Below are 17,258 nucleotides of genomic sequence, written 5' to 3' on the forward strand. Positions count from 1 at the left end.
TTAATTAAGTCTGGTTAAGTGACATCTGAATTGACAAGGTAAGTCTTTTAAATGAGCAGAATGTATACTTAACAGCCTACCCATTCATGCTTTTCTAGTTGGTGAAGAAGTGGCATTTTTACTACCTGCTCTCATTCTATATGTTTATTTCATGACTGATTTTCAAGGTGATTGTTTCCTAGTAATGTTTTCTTGATGATGGAAATTTAAAGAAATATAATGCTTTCTTCTTTTCTGCAACAATTTTAAAATGGCAAATGGTAAATTTGATGTGTGTTGAGTAGCACAGGCACAAGCCCTTCTTGCCTTAGCTACAGGAAGAATTCTTTCTCAAAGTCCTGTAGGATACCTCAGCATCTGGAAATGTAATTTCCTGGGCTCAATTTCTAGCTTTAAGCGCTACTGATCTTTTAAGGGTACCAGAAACTTTGTGCTTTGAGTTGCATGGGAGACTCTTGCAAATAACACAAGTCTTATATGGCTTTTCTGTGCTTTTTCTGTATTCCTGTGTCAATCAGAATCTCATACGTGAGTTGAATGATAAAATTCACTTCATTTGTGTATGATCTGATTTTTGGCTAGGTCAGAATAGTAATTACATATGCAAGGTAATCCTAAAATATAAAAGGTTCAAAATTAAGAGATTAGGAAACATTTTCATTTTCAAATGACTTATTTTCCCAAACACCTTTTTTTTATATTGGCTTAACCCATTTTGCTAAAATTGGGAATATCATTAAAATTCAGGATGGGAGTGAATGCCAGGTAGAGGTAGAACCTGTGCACAGTTTCACTCCGAATGTTCAGCTTGATACCATCATAGAGGTATGCAATGGCATTATAATAATGCAACAGGTATTAGCACTGCTACTGGCTTTATCTACACTTAAAATGCATTGCTTACCTTTCAAAGGGGAGTGATGAAATTCCAAGTTTCATTCATTCCTTTTTTTTCCCTTTAGGACATCTCTTTTCTTCCAAGTCCTTTGTATTTAACATTTTTTTGAAAATTAACTTATAGGTAAATTACTTGTGCTTTTTTGATGTCTGCTATCTGTAGTCTGCTAAACAATGCTTTTAGTTATATTTATTGTTTTTAATATATTGAATTAGCTTTGATATGTAATTTTTATTATTCCTTGCTTTGAAATCTTGACCTAATTACTGTACATTCTTAGGTATTTAATTTTTGAGTCTAACATTTATCTTTTTACTAGCCACTGTGATAAGTTGCATACGTTCACATCATGCATACTTTTTTACTATTAATGTGTTGCTTATCACATTTCTGAAGAGTAAAATGTTATTTCTGAAGAGTAAAAGCTGCTTTTATTTCAAGTCATGAATTAGCATATACAGAGTTGCATTATTTGTTTCCATGAAACTTGAGAAGAAATCTTACATAAAGTATGTTTCCCAAAATTCTGTTATTTAAATACAAAAGTCTTAATATTTTTGCTAGCAGTTAAGTTCATCTTGTGGCTTTTAAGGGGAAAAAGCTCCAAATGAAATTAAGTTGAAAACTGAGCGAGATCTTCTGTTCATGAAAACTAGTATATCTCCAAAATTTTGGTGAGGTGTAGTTTAAGGCAGTCTCACGTGTTTCAGCCAGAAATGTGCTAGAAGTCTCATCTTTGCTCATACTCTAAAATAGTGGTGCAATGCTGACACAAGACACTCCAGTGGTTCACTGAGGTGTTTTCAGTTTCCCTCAGAACTTGTTAAGTTGGTACAAAAAATAGATTGATAGATCCAAGGTCCATATTGTTCTGAAGAACAAAATCAGAAAATAAAAAAAATTAAGCCTCGTAATTGTTACATACAAAACTTGAGTTGAAATAGTTAAAAATAGAACACTGAATTTGTGGATGTTCAGTATAAGTTGACTTTTTCAACAGTAAGTTTCAGCATCGACATATCTAAGTTGTTACTTATTTTATCACTGTATGGTACAGTGTGGTTCTTTCAATGTTTGATGGTGACTGTACTTAACCTTTCCAAGGTTATGTGAAATCATGGTATTGTAGTTGTTCATATGTAAAGTTTAGGTGTAAAAGGGAGGAAAAAACTTGCAATTCCTCTCATTTCAGACCCAGTTTATCCGGTAAACAACCCTGCTGGCTGCTACGCCAATGGTCAGATCCAAGCTCACGGAGACCGCTGGCGAGAGGATGACTGTACTTTCTGCCAGTGCATCAATGGAGACCGGCACTGCGTTGCAACCGCCTGCGGGCAGAGCTGTCTAAATCCTGTTAAAGTTCCTGGGGAGTGCTGCCCGGTGTGTGAAGGTAAGACTGGTATTTCTCCTGTTATGTTTTGGTCTGTCATGGCTGCTGCTTACCTGGTAATTTCTGGTTTACTTGAAAATTCTGGAGGATTAAGTAGCTGATACAGCATTGCCTGTGACCGAATAAACTAGCAAGGGTGGAAAAAATAAACTACACCTGTATGTGGCAATGCCCAATACTCCTTTGGCTCAAAAGGGTATAGTAAGAGATCATTTTAAATCCGCATGGTTCACTAATTTTACTCTTAGTTTGGCTTAAAGGTTATTAATCAACAAAAGAGAAGTTAGATCAAAATATTCATCAACTGGTATCACTGATAGTTGGATAATTCCATTTTTCATATTCATCAGTGTCATTTAGTTACAACTCAAAATATCTTTGCACATTATATTTGATATTGGACATAGTTATTTCACTGAAACTTACAAAAGATGATATTATCTAGCAAGACAGATTAAGTTTTAGAGTTTAAAATGCAATTTTCATTATCTTGTGGAAATGCATGTTTCTTTTATAACTGACTCAGTTCTTGATTTAACTATATGGTAAATGCTTGCCCAACCTGGCAGTATAAATGTGAAGATTTTCAAACTAAGACATTAAAAATATATATATTTTAATTGTATATATACATGTACATTCAGAGTTGCTTTTCATGGAGTAGTTGTTCATCATGAAAAACACCCGATTGCTAAGTTTAGAAACGATTAAGCTAGACCTGTCTTCAGAGCCATCTTCACAGTCTACTAATGCTTGTGGGTGCTCAGTGAGCTACCACTTATATTTTTCCAATTCCATCTCTGATGGAGCAAAATGAATTTTGTATAACTGCACATGTCTCAGGGCCCTTTCTGAGCTCCAGTATCCATCGAAGTTCACAGGGATACTTACTTTTTAGGATAAATCTGAACAGTGTAAAGATTTCTTACAGGTGCTCTTTCATTCCAAAATTCACATCACAAGATGTGAAGAAAGTGTCTGATAATGTATAAAAGCTGCTTGTCGATTGTAGAGAGTTGCAACTTGCACTGACTTGATTTTATGATGAGAGAGCAGGTTAACTGCTTTTTAACCCTAGTAATACCCTCATGATGGGTATCGCAAGAGTATGTGCTATCACCCTTCATTATTTAGTGCGTAGGTGAGCAGGCTTGGGAAGGTAGTAGAGAGCTTGATGGAGATATTTTCAGTATGTTGAGGAAGGAGGTTCCTCCAATTAAAGAAAGATAGACAAATGTCTCTTGTTTTCCTGTTCCAGATTGGAGAAAATGGATGAGAGATAATTGGATTAAATGCTTATCTATATCAGAGTGAAATGATTATGATGAACCGTGGGAAGCAAACATAGGGTAGAGCATAGCCTTCCATTGTTAATTACTAAAGGTTGCAGCATAACCAAGCTGGTGCTTCATAAACATACCACAATACAGTGCTTTCAGGACACAAGTTAGCTCATCTGGAATAGGTTAGGAAAATCTCTTCTATAGCATGCTTTTACTCTTAGAGGCAGAAGCAGCTAGCAACTGCTTAAGTCCATAAAAGTTGTTCTGCTTTTGTTGGGGGAGGATGGTCTTTGGTGTGGTGTTAAATTATACTTATACAAATGGTGTCAAATAGATCAAGGCTGACAACAGCACCATGGAATGAATATTTAAATCAGATTCTTGTGTCATCTTAATTGTACTTTCTCTGAAAATAATACAACTTGGTATTTTGTTGGTCATTGTTAGCTGTTGTATAATGTACACTTAATTGTAGTCATCTGGTTTTGAGTGTGTCATCTGGAGGCAAGTAATACTGAATGGTACTTTGAGCAACTTCCTAAATTTTAAGCTTAAAAGCATCACATCTGACTTGGTGTTTCTTTGCTAGCACATACTGCCAAGTAAACAGTCAAAGGGCAATAAAATTACATAAATGATGGAACCAGCAATTAGTGGAAGTGGTTTTAGTTCATACCAGCAGAGGATTTGATCACCAGGGTACTAGTGGTCAGAGGATACCTGAAAACACACTTGCATCCTCTCTTTATTTCTTCCCTTCCCGCCCCCACAGCAAACAAACCCAAACAAAACAGGTAATTATGCTCTGTAAGGCCAATTTATTTAATTTCAGGAATTCAGGTTTGGAAATACTTCAAGGATCAAAACTCTGGACTGTTAAAACTCAGCAGTGAGTTCAGATGCTAGAACTGAAGATTCAGAAAGAATGAGTTTGCAAGAAGCAGTTGCACATGACTTTGAGAAATTACTTAGCATCTGAGACTTAACAACTCTTTCTGCAATAATAATAAATCAAAAAAAAAAAACCCTGAGAAATGAACCAGTCAAGGGTACCAGTAAACTACTTGAAGTTCTGTTTTGGGGCATCAAACAAGCTGAAGGCTTCTATGCCTTCAGCTAATCTAGTGATTAGCAGCCTGAATAAAAATGCCTACATATATTAGAGATCAAGGTGTTACCAAACTGGAAGTTTAATTATGGAGACCCATTTGTCTTTCTGGATATGTTCACATTTTTCTTTGAAATCCTACATTAAGAAAATCCCAGAACATTAGTAAAAAAATAATAATTTGTTACATGTTGGCTGTCTGCGTGCTGTGTATTTTTAAATTATTTATGAAAAAACTAAATGTTTGAGCTGATGGCAGCAGGGACCTGTGTATTAGCCATAGATTTATGGCCCACCTCCAAGGTCAGATAGCGTTATGTGTCTTAAGCCTTAAATCTGAGATTAGTAGTGTTTCTACTTGGACTTTGATGCATGGGTAGAAAAAAGTACGGTGCTTTCTTTGCAATACAGCTATTGCTTGCTAACCCACTAGGCAAAGGGCATTTTAGATTTCTGTTCTCTGGTTTTCTCCTTGTAAGTAGGACTGAACTGGGGAAGTAACAGTCCTATGGGAGGACAGGCCTTAAAAATATTCCTTCCTTTGCACATCTTATTGCCCTGAATTTTGGTCATATAGTTTTAATGACTACATGGTCCTGTCTAAAATGTTGTTCTGTTTCTGTCATCATCCGGCTGGCTGACATCACTGTTCTCTTGAACAGGTAGGCTGCATGGGTCAGTGCTCCTTCCCCTTTTAAATCAGCTTCTCACTCATTTTCCTGAGCATCATTCCTGTTCATGAGGTTCTGCTGCCAATACTGTGTTGTCAGTGACCTGCAGGGGTGGTGGCATCAGAGAAGGAGGTCCTGGTGGGGAAGCTGGCAGACAAATCAATCCCTTGATTTTAATGATACCAATGAAAAAGATGTGCGGTACATTTGGTGAAGATCTACAAGCAATAAAATACATTCCAAGCACAGTTTTTCCAAGGAAGTATTAAAAACCATCAGTGTCAGCCATGTGATGTTTTTCTGTTTATTACCCCATTAAACCTGCCTATCTGCAGCTTAACCTTTATTTTGCCATCTAGTGTATTAGTGGAAGTGTTGACTGAATAGAAACTGAAATGTTGCTAATGTTGCACCAAGAGCTTAAACCTGCTATCTTGGATTCTCCAGTCTGTTGCCCTTTTTTTTCCTCATCCTTTGCATGTCTTATCTCATATTGTTCAGCAAAGAAAACCAAAATACTTATCTAGTGTGGGCTAAGTTCTGAGATCACTGGTGTTATGTAGTACTTTCAACTGTGTGGTAGAATACTGTAGTATTTTTAGCTATGAAAGTTATTCAAGAAAGGAGTTCAAGGGAGAAAGCAGTGTAACAGTGATATGTTTAATGAATGGGCAAAATTAATGTAAACTTAGCAGGTGATTTTGAGATAGTATTTTACTAGTTATTGTAAGGATAAACATACCTCATTTTATACTTTTCTTTTGAATGGCTACCAGTTCTCACTCACATCTCAACTCACCCTGTAAAGTGTTAAATCCATAGAGAATGTACCATAGTGAAATAATGTAGGTTTTGTAGATCAGTTTAAAATGACCATGTTCCGAAGTTGTATTATACAATTTTGTCACGAATATACTTTACTTTTCTAATCTTACATGTTTGTTATGTTTCTTAATTAGGCTATAGCTCTTTTCTCTTTTTGCATGAACTACACTTGGGGGGGGGGGAGTGCGACTAGCGCAGAATGTAGGAAACCGTTACTTCTCTTCTAGAATCTTATTTGTGCTTCACCTTTAAAGCAGGAAGAAGACTGCTGCCTGTTTAAAACTATTGTTTTTGTCAATTTAGTTGCTGATGGACCAATTCAAACCCCTATTTCCATTTAAAAATAGGCATCAGATCAAGAATAATAAGTCACACACTTTATATGCTTACCACTATTTTTTAAAAGGTTTAATTTCTCATCAGACTTCTGTTTACATATAAGAGAACCCTCTCACCAGCAGCCAGCTTCAATTGTGTGATCTTGCTTTAAGGATGTCAGGTATTAGCTCTTCAGTATGTGAAATCAAAGATATTTCTATCATTTTTTTTGTTTTGAGTGATGAGGGATAGAGTAGTTTGTGGGACATGAAACTGATGGACAAATTGTAGTCAAAGCTGCATGTGGATCTGGCCTGGCTGTGGCTCATCTAGAGTTAATGGTTATTAGTATCGGTCACTTCTGACTTTCCCCCCCTCTGTCTTTGATCTAAATGCTGCTTCACCTACAGTTCTGCCTATTCCTGGCTATTTTATAATAGGTTTCAATGAAGAAAATCTCTATTTCTCTGGATAAGTGTACATTCCTGCAGCTAGATAAAGATAAAATTGTTCTTAGATTACATTTTCAAAAACTTTTGCAGTCAGAGATCAAATACAGTGTAGTAGAAATTCTTTGAACACAGGTTCTTGAAATACCAGCACGGTATGTCAGCACACAAATGTGTTCGCCTTTGAAGACAGTAAATTCAGACTAAACTAGAACATTCCTGCTTCCTCATGAAAAAAGTCATGGTGTTCTTACTACAGCAGTGAGAAAACCAGAGTGCAAGGATTGTTGGCTGAAGTTACAGCTGTTCACAGTTTTCTAAATTAGAGGTCAAGGAGTAGCAACTGTGATAGCAAAGGATTATTACCATACAGACTTGATTTCTATCAGTTTTCCACAGTAAACCCTTTTTAATGTTTCTTTACACGCTGCTGTATACATACCCATAGCATATATCCTGTATGTGTGTATGTAGCCCACACGATACACATTCCAGTGTTGACTGGACTGCCAGATTGGCTTGAAATGTATAATTTTCTGAATGCTTGTCTGGGGTTTGCTGGATTTGAGGAAGAGGGTAACTATTCAGCTCCCCTCACCCCTTCCATGCTGGAAACATGTCTACTGATGCTGCTGGTAGAAGAAGGAGGGTGAATGAGGTATTCTAGGGGCGTTACGCTGGAGCTCCCTGGTAGGATTGGTGGGGAGGAAGAAAAAGGAGCCTGGGGTAAGTATGTGGAGGACAGGGATATCTCTGCATGTGATGCTCCAGTATGAGGGGTTTGTACATGGATTTACTCTTCAGAAATCTGTGGGCAGCCTTTCTTGAGTTGCATTGTAGTTGGTATCCACTAATATCTGTGCTGGGTCCGGCTCTGATGTTTTCACTAGCTCAGATCGAAGCTATATTTATTTTACCTACAGACTACAAAGCTAAAAAGGCAGCCAGTGTCTTGGAGAGCATAGTGTGAACTCATATGTTTGTTATAAAGCAGAGAGTTGGCAGAAAGGTGTTGACCAACTTCAACAAGGGAAAATACAACGTGCTACACTTGGAGGAGATTTTTCATGAGTCCAGAACCAGAGTAATTGTTAAATTGCAGTTCTGCAGGAGAAGTCTGGTGATTAAGGGGAAAGAAAGTTGAACATGGATTTATAGAGCCTAGAGAAGGCAAACACCATACTGAAATTACAACCAAGAGTACAGTGCAAGACCTGAAGTGATCCTTTTTGCTCCCTTTCCCGTGGGTGGCTATGTCCCTAGCTGACGTAGTAGGCTCTTGGTTCTTTTCTGGGCACTGTTCCTCTGAAAAAGATGGAAGCAAGCTGGAAAGAGTCAGAAGGACAACTATGAGCACAGTCCACAATTTGCAAAACATATCCTAGGAAGACAGACTGAATAAATTGGGTTGGTTTAGCTTAAAGAGAAAATTGTGAAGTCAGAATGAGAAGATACCAGTCTTCAAGTGCCCCGAAGGTTCTTGCAAAGAAAAGGGTAGGACAAGAAAGAATGGAACTGAATTGCAAGAGGGAAGATGTGTTTTACAGGAAAGCAGAAGGTTGTTGAGGAAATGAAAATTCCTCCCTTGGCCTGTCGTTACTAAAATTGTCTCTTTGATGCATTCAGGGCGTTGCAGCTTGTGTCTTCAGCCTCAGGGAAAGGAGATTCCCTCAGGATATTGCATGCATGACTGAAAGCAGTAAGGGTACTTGGCATACAGCTTTCCGTGTTTATGCAGGTGATGGCTGTGGCCCACCCATATGTAGCTGCTGGGTTTTTTTCAAGTAAACATCCAAGTGACAAAAGCCCTTTTGGTGAGACGTCTTGTTTTAGTATGTCTGCTTCTGTCACTTTTTTCCTGTTTTCTGGCACTGCAGTGCCTGTGGGTTGTGCAGGGGATGTAAGGTAAGAGCCCAAGGTGTGAGCAGGGGGCTGCCTGCCCTGAGGCGGCTGTTTCTGGGGCCGGGGGGGAGGCAGAAGGCGAGGGTCACGGGCAAGGCGAGAGGCTGGAGACAGAGGCACATGAGACAGGTTACTGTGGAGGAGAAGGCCTTCCTTCGCCAGCCTGTCCCCAGACTGAGGCTCTCCAGTGGACACAGCTTTCCAGGGCCGGCGCCTCCTTTCACCGGTGAGAGCTGGGAAAGGCCGGCCCATCCCATTCTGTGGATCTGACACAAAGATTTTGTTTTAAGCTTCTGATGGATGCTTTGATACCGCTTCTACAGCTGCTGTAATCATGTTGGTCCTTAGGGATTTGCCTTTGTTTAAGCTATTATCTGTGTAGTCTGTGGGGGGGGTTCTTTGTTTTCTAGACTATCTCCATTCAGAGCCGAGGCACAGGGAACATGGCGGCCCTCTGTGCTTCCCCCACAGCTTTAGAGCTGATGGCTTCCTGCAGCACAAGGAAGTCTCAGAGAAAACCCGCTTCTATAGATCTAATGAAAACAGACAGGCAGAGGGGAGAAACTGATTTTTCAAGTGCTGTAAGGGTGTGCTCACACTTCAGACTGGGAGGTTCTCCACAGGAGCTGGTCTGTGTGGAGTCACACCTGGAGGTAACCAGATCCATTGGCCACCAGCTGCAGGCAGTACTGCTGCTGACAGAGCTGCTCGCCTCTCCCCTGGGCTAACAGTTGTGGATTTTCTAAATAAAACTGGTGTGGTTTTAAGTACCGCTTGCATTTTTATTTAATTTTACCCACAAAAAACACACCCTGAATATTGAAGCTTAAAATAGCTATTTAGTGTCAATATATAATAGCATATGAATAACACCAAACAAGCTACAGTGATAGAAATAACCATGTTTCCCTCAGGCCATCTGTATCTGTGGACAGCCATCTGCAAATTGGAATAATAGTTGTGTTCACAGCAAGTAAACTTGGTGAGGGTACTATGGAAAGACCTGATTATTTATGATTTTTTTTAACAAGCTAATAAATACAAGTGCTCAGCACTGGCACTGATAGCAGAAATGACCCTTAGGAAAGTCTATGGTCACTTCAGTTCCCTCCTATCTCCAAGAGGCTCAGGCTATTCATAGGGAAAGCTGCAGCCCAGTCTGCTGATACACAGTAATTGGTTATCTCACAGTACATCCTTCTGCGTGAGAGCCCTCAGGTACAGGTGGCAGGGTGCCAGCATAAGCTGTGAATAAGAAATTAAGTGTTAAACAAAATCCCCTCGGAGGATTTTCATGAATAAGGCCCACATTACTTTGCTGTCATTATGGCTGACACTCTATCTTCACAAAAAGAAATTAACATTTTCATCAATAAAGGGCTCCAAACTCTAGCTGAGATGTAATTCAGTTCAGTTCCTTTAGCGTGTCCAGCACTTCATTAAGTAAAAACAGGCAGCAGAGCCCAGTGAAAAGAAATTTGATTCATTCAGGGTGAAGTCAGTGCTACTGAGCAGTGTTCACCGGCACAGGATTTGGGCCCAGAGATCTCCTTAGAGCGTGAAGTATCAGTTATTGTTCGGCAGCAGCACTGTAGCTCTCAACCAGCCTTTTCATCAAAGTCAATTAAGGGATGCAAACGCTGTGCTGAAGAGAATTGGGCTTACGTTTGCCAGATCATGATTTAGCATAGAGATTTTAGACAAGGCAGCTGAGCCTGTTGAACCACACCATCCAGGGTGTAATGAAACCTACTGCCAGTGAAAGTCTCCCTGAGTTTAAGATAGCCAGGAAGACTATACTAGGGTAAAATAATATTTTCCTAGTTTTCAGTGATTCAACTGTTAAGTTCAGTGGAAGACTACTGAAAGGATAAAGAACTAAAGAATCCTAATAAATACATGTCAGTGCAGCTAAGGATGTCTCACTTATAAAGAACTTCACAGATTCTCTAATGAATTCTTTTCAGCACCTATAGCATTCATAGATTTGTCCCAGATGCACACTTATTTAGTGTGTTTGCTGTATGTTCACCTAGTAACAATAACTGAATAGCCTTCTTAAGCTATTTGGACATTTCTTGATAGACTTAATTGATTCTGCTTTAGTAAAGGTAGTTATTTCTTAGTGTCACTCCACCTGAAATTGTCAAAAAAAGCCTTCTCAGTATTAAAATATATTGGAAGAGGGGTATACATACCTGTTGAACCAAAAACTGGAACAATTTGTTATGACAGACAAAAGGTTTTAACTTCACATCTTAGGAGTGGAAAGTTTGTGAGTATTTGGTTCCATCACTCCAAAAAGAAACACACACACACACACACACATCCCCATGTGGCTTTGGTTCATAGGAGGCTTCTTCAGTTTACAGCAATAAAAATAGTCTTCGTTTATAGTAGTTACTTTCAAGGAAAAATACATATTTAAGCATTTTCAGGTTGACAGTATGAATAAAATTTGAAACAAAAGCCTGCCAAACTGAACTATGTGTTTGGAGGCATTGGTGAATACATTTTCAGAGTTATTTGTGACATGAGAAAATTATACAATCTTAAGTCCTTGCATACCTTTTATAAATAGTTATGTGATGCTGAATTGTTGAACCCTGATCATTAACACAGATAGCTAAAAGCTGGGGAAAAAAATCCTGCAAGTCATAAGGTATTTCAAATCCAGGAAGGAAATTCTCTTGCCTAGGACTGGGGACTGGTATTTTTCATGTAATGAACTGGAGGGGCGGGGAAGGCTGGAATGCGAACTATGAGGATGGAAAACATTTAGTCACTCTTGGAATGATATGAATGTTTTTACAGGAAGCTTAAGTAAACACACATGCTGCTGCTTAGTAGGCTGCAGTTAACTTTTTTGGACAGCAGACAAAATCCAAACAAGTATGCAGACTCGGATGAAAGGCTGTTGAGCAGCACACCCTTCAGGACTAGTTGTTAGCCACTTATGACATAAAGCATTAGGTAAAAAGTTAGACCACTGTTCACTTTTTTTTTCTTAATTTTTGTAGTAAATGTTTGACTAGTAAATGTTTGAATGCACTGATGCTGCATTTCTTTAAATCAGGTGGTGCTGGTTTCGTAGGATCAGAACATGTAAATCTTTTGAGGTTTGTGTTATAAAATACTACAGAAGAGGGAGCTATTGCACTTCCCTAAACAGACGTGTTCTGTATTACTGATGTTAGGGGTCTTTCTCCATGTATAGAACATGATTTTGACTAATTTTTCCTTCTTCCCTCAGAAGAGGTTTTCATTTCATGCTCCCAATGAGATGTTGGGCTTTCTAGAATCCTCTACTCTTGAGCTTATTCTTTGAACATTTTGTACGCTTCCTCCAAATATCCAAAGACTGATCCCTGCAGAATCTAAATACACTGTTATTTGTTATGAGTCATTCTCTCTGGGGTTAAAAATCATTGTGAATTAAATGTGTAAACTTCAGACAGTTATTTTTTTGAATTTGTGGCTGACCACAATAAGACCTTTATACAAAATTTCTTACTGTTGTGGCCCCCTTGCCAAAAAACAAAAAAAAAACCACACCAAAACTACAAAACAAATAAATAAATTTAAAAAACACCCAAAAACAAAAACCAAAAAAAACAAATACCACAACCCAACCCATAGTTAATTATTGTTAAAAGTATTGGAAATATTCATGGGCAGAATGGGTAATGGAATTAATTTATTTCTTTTCCCATTTATACTGAAAAGGGATTTTTTTTGTGATCAATACCACTGGTCTAAAGGTAGGGAGAATATACATAGTGGTGTTCACAGGTGTATATAAAGCTTCCCTGTGCTATACACTGAAAATGTATTTCTGTCTTTCAGCCATTGTAATAATAGGTACAAGGAATTAATCTACTTTATCTGACAGTCTTTAGTTAAACTATGGACTGGTTCACGTGAACAAGATGGGAATGTGAAAGAGGAGGTTGGGGAGCTGTAGCACTGAGTGGTAAAGCATACCATCCCACTCCTCATTCTGTAGTTCTGACTACATAGTCTTCACATTTAAGTTCAGATTATTTTTAGACCTGGTGGCTTCATTGTGCCTCATAACAGTTAATTTGTTGTGCTTGAGAAGTTTGTGTGTTACTGTTGGTATGAACTTTCATGTTGAAATGATCTTGACTGTAATTTAGCCTTTCAAAAGTACACATGCTTCTTCTTTTTTTTTTTTTCTTTCTTTCAAATATTTTTCCTATGCATGGAAAGAAATCACTGGCAGCTTTATGTTCCAGTTGCATGAGCAATATTCTCCAAATAATTCCTCAAAATATCTTAATTACAATGTACTGTATTTGTGTTATATAGTAACTATGAAAACAAACATCTGAAACTGGTTTTAAGCATGCCAGTAATAGTCAGTATACAAATGCTGAATAAATACAAATAAAATACAAAATAGTATTTTGATGGGTTCCAGGGATGTATATATTTTTTATGTCTATTAATACAAAAATTATTCATTTGGCAATGAATTTTTAAGGCCTGTGCTCCTAAATTCCTTGTAAAAGATAGGTACTTGCACTGCACTGTAGTTTGCAGTCTTACAATGGACTGGATGAAATCCATGGTGGTTTGGCTATTCAAAGAAGGATCTCAAAAGATTATTTTCAAACTCTGTATAGTGATATATCTGTAGAGCTTATGATTTCATAGTTTTGATGAAGAAACGTGTTTCTATGATGGAGATTGAAACATCTTTGTTAGTGTGAAGTTGGCTGGAAATGAATTTTTTTTTATGAATACAGGTAAACTTGTATATAAAAAACCCATAAGGCAAGTAAAATAAGCATTCATGCATACATAAAACACTTGCAGCTTTGGGGCCCAAGATGTCCTGTGTTTGCCTGGTTTGAATACATATACATGGACTGCTGCCAGCCCACACTGGGTTGTAGTTTGTTATTACGGCATTTGCAAATAGTGTTTTGATATGTTTGAGACCCTTCACTCCAAACCTTGGTAGGACTTGCTAACTTTGAAGCATGTGCATTTAGAGTAATGCTGAATAGAGCTGTGCTGGGAGCACTGATGAAGAGAAGTCAGACCTGTGTCTGCTTAGCTGGAGTAACCATTGTACTTGAATCAGAGTAACTAAACCCAGGTATTCGATGCATACTTTTGTCAAACTAATATAGCAAGGAAAAATACAGTAATTTTATTATAATAGAGATAGCTTTTTTTCCCCTTCTGTATTGATAGGGCAATATTTATGAATAGAATACAAACTGGAATGATGAAGTATCGTAAAATACCTGTCACCTTATATTTCTAGTACTTTTAGGTTAAGATACGTGATGGTCCAGATATCTAACAATTGATTAGAAACAGCAATAGGCAGAAAAACACTTAGAACACAGTTGTTACTTCCCTACTTAACCTACTTACTTTTGTAAAAGCCCAGAGTAGGTATTTCCCTCACATGGTTTTACTGAAAGTGTGAAGCAAAACCTGTTTTGAGTTAAAAGTACTGCATTCCAAATGAAGCAAAGCAAAGTTTGTTTTAAGTATTTTCCATGTAATAATAGTAATAATAAAAATAAAAATACCTTGCCAAAAGGTGAAGCATGGGTAATGTATTAACTTAAGAGAGGACAAAAAATGACACTGATTAAAGGTGGCTGTGGCTGTCACTAAATAATGCTTTGGAAAGAATTACTGTTATAACTGCCTGGAAGACATTTTGCTTATTGAATTAAAATCTACTCTTTAAGTCATGAAGTAGATTTCAGAGAGATGATGTTAGGCAAACAGGTACTTTTATTGTGGAGGAAGGTAATCAGTACTTGGCAAAAGCATATAGAATTCATGAGAGATTGAAGTGTGTATCTTTGGATTTCAGTCCCCTGATCAGGATCCGTCAAGGATATTGCTGCTTTCACTGAAAATGTCCCGAGTTTATGGGAAACTGAAACTCATGGAGTCAAGCCAGTTGGAAAGGACCACCAGAGATTTTCTAGTCCTACCCCCTGCTCAAAGCAGGTCCAGTGGCAGCAGAATCTCAGGGCCTTGCCTCTATTAAATTTTGAGTATTTTGAAGGATGGAGGTCCCACAATCTCTCTAGGACTCTTACAGTCCGACCACACATGTGGTTTAAAATAAAGAACAAAACTACTTTTATCAGGATGTAATTTCCCATGTTCACAGTTGTGTTCATTGCTTTTCATCCTAACCCTGAGCACCTCCAAGATGAGCCAGGTCTTGTAGTCTTTCTACCCTCCCATTAGGTAGTGGTAGACAGCAGTAGGATGCCCCATCGCCCCTGCTCTCTCAGCCTCTCCTCGCATGTCATCTGCTCCAGCTACTGACCCACTTGGCCCCATGCAGGACCCGCTCGGGTGTGTCAGTGCCTCGTTTCTACTGGGGACCACAAAGCTGAACGCTACTCCAGCTGTGGGCTCACAATTGCTAAATAGAGGGGAGGCATCACTTTCCTGCACCTGCAGGCTCTGCTCTTGCTAATACCGGTCCCTCTTGTCCTTCACACAAGCCAAATACAACCACTTGGCGCTTTCATAATACATGCGGCTTTGCACTAGTACAGTTAAGTGGAATCCCTCTTCATTTTTTCATGTGATTTTGATGGCCAGAGTTAAGATTTTGAACAACTACGGGTATGATAGGAAGTTGGATATAATTTTTCATCCTGGTACCAGCCTTAGGGAGGATATTTTTTAGTTCTCTTTAGGATTAGCTAAAGAATTACATAAATGAAATCTCCAAAGTTAGAAGGAAAAATGAAATCTTCAGTGAACAGTTCATTTTTAAAATTCAGATAGACAGAAGCCAACAAGATTGCAGTAATTGTCTCAGACTTTTTTGTTTCCTTTGATTATTTTTTTGTTGTTGTTTTCCAGGGCTTCCAGCAATTAATGGTGAATTTTAGTTTTCTTTCTCTTCTTTTTGATAACTTGAATTGATCGAACTGTGTGTAATAAAATTCTAATCCTAAGAAACTATTTCCCCTGTTCTCACTGAAATATGGATGTATCAGTTTCTCTCCATTTCTGAATACTTTTCTGAATACATTTCTGAATACAGCTGAGCATTATCGTAAGACCTCAATACTCATTCAGGCATCTAACAAGACCTGTACATGAGGCACAGTACTAGAGCAGATCGATTATCCTGTGTTCTTGTGTGTGTATATGTGTGTGTATATATATCATTTCACTTTTTTAACAGAAGAAAATGTCTCCTCTTTTTAATACAAGCTGTGTCACATCACTCACAGGAGAAGTGGGAGGTCTCAGAAATCAGAAAACAGCAGAAAAGATTTGGCTTTGTTCATACTACAAAAGTATCCCATGTACAAAAACACCAATGAAAATACGTTCTTATTCCACCTTGACAGCTTTTTTTTTTGTGTGACATCCAGTTTTTGTGTTGGTATTGCTAATGCAGGCTTTGTAAGGACAAAGACAGCTCCAGGCATTACTTGGATGTCACTGTCGTTCCTTCTTTACCTATAAATGCAGTTTGATTTCAAGCTGGGATGAACGAGGTTCAGGGGTTTGATCACATACCGTAGTATTTTTCAGTGGACCAGTCAGACTGACAGACCACCAGTGGCTGAAATATCCACTGTGAATTTCAAAGGGTTTGAAGGTGTTTTAAAGTAGATGGCAGTATAAAACATTAATTCAAAGATTTGTATCAACCTCACAGCAGGCAAATTAATAATCCTCTGCACTAAAAGTCAGCATAGAAAGCATCAAGCTCAGAGGGAGTATATGGAAGCAAGATGTTCCAGTAGAAATCTGCATTTAACATTATGCACGATCACTTGACATCAGTAAATTCTCCGCTCTATTAAAAAAATCCATTGTTTTCCTCCAGACTCTCTTTAGTCCCCTTCTCCTTGTTTTCTTCTCTTTCTTTCTATGCTACAGGTTTTTTGTTGGGAAAGCACACAGGCAGAAACAGCACCCGTTTTTCCCACCCATTGTCTGTGCATTTGTGCGCTGGATCTTTCTTCTGCAGTTTCTACAAGAGCAGCAGTGAAAGCCTAGCTCAGATCATGCAGTGGTACATGCTTTTTCAAGCTTCGCTACTGCTTGCCTATTCAAATAGCCAGAAGCCTGGCAGAGCAGAGCTGGCTTTATTTGTTGAGTCTTGTCTAGCGAAGTGAAAAGGGCTGATGATTTTTTTCCTGGCTGCATTTTTGCACATGTGGGGGTAGGGAATGAAATTATTTCTTTTGTCCCCTACTTGCAGCTCATTGAGAAGCAGGCATGCATATAAAATTACTGTATCTCAGGGCTTACCTTTAGGGACAGGAGGCAGAAAAAACGGATTTATAAGCTTGTCTGGAAACACTGAGGATGCTGAGAGCAGACACAAAAGTGGGACGTAACAGAATAATAAAACACAATGAATAGAGGACTAA

At 38.3% G+C, this 17,258-nt stretch overlaps 1 protein-coding gene across 2 annotated transcripts in view; it reads left to right on the forward strand.

The window, feature by feature from the left end:
• Positions 1–17,258, forward strand: part of CRIM1 (cysteine rich transmembrane BMP regulator 1) — a 188,114-nt gene that overhangs the window by 128,088 nt on the left and 42,768 nt on the right. For both annotated transcript variants that reach the window (XM_055725803.1, XM_055725802.1), the window contains one exon: positions 2,091–2,288. In XM_055725803.1, the coding sequence (XP_055581778.1) occupies positions 2,091–2,288 (198 nt within the window). The remainder of the gene's footprint in view (positions 1–2,090; positions 2,289–17,258) is intronic.

This window comes from Falco cherrug, chromosome 13, assembly GCF_023634085.1.
Source record: "Falco cherrug isolate bFalChe1 chromosome 13, bFalChe1.pri, whole genome shotgun sequence".
In the NCBI taxonomy this organism is placed as follows: domain Eukaryota; kingdom Metazoa; phylum Chordata; class Aves; order Falconiformes; family Falconidae; genus Falco; species Falco cherrug.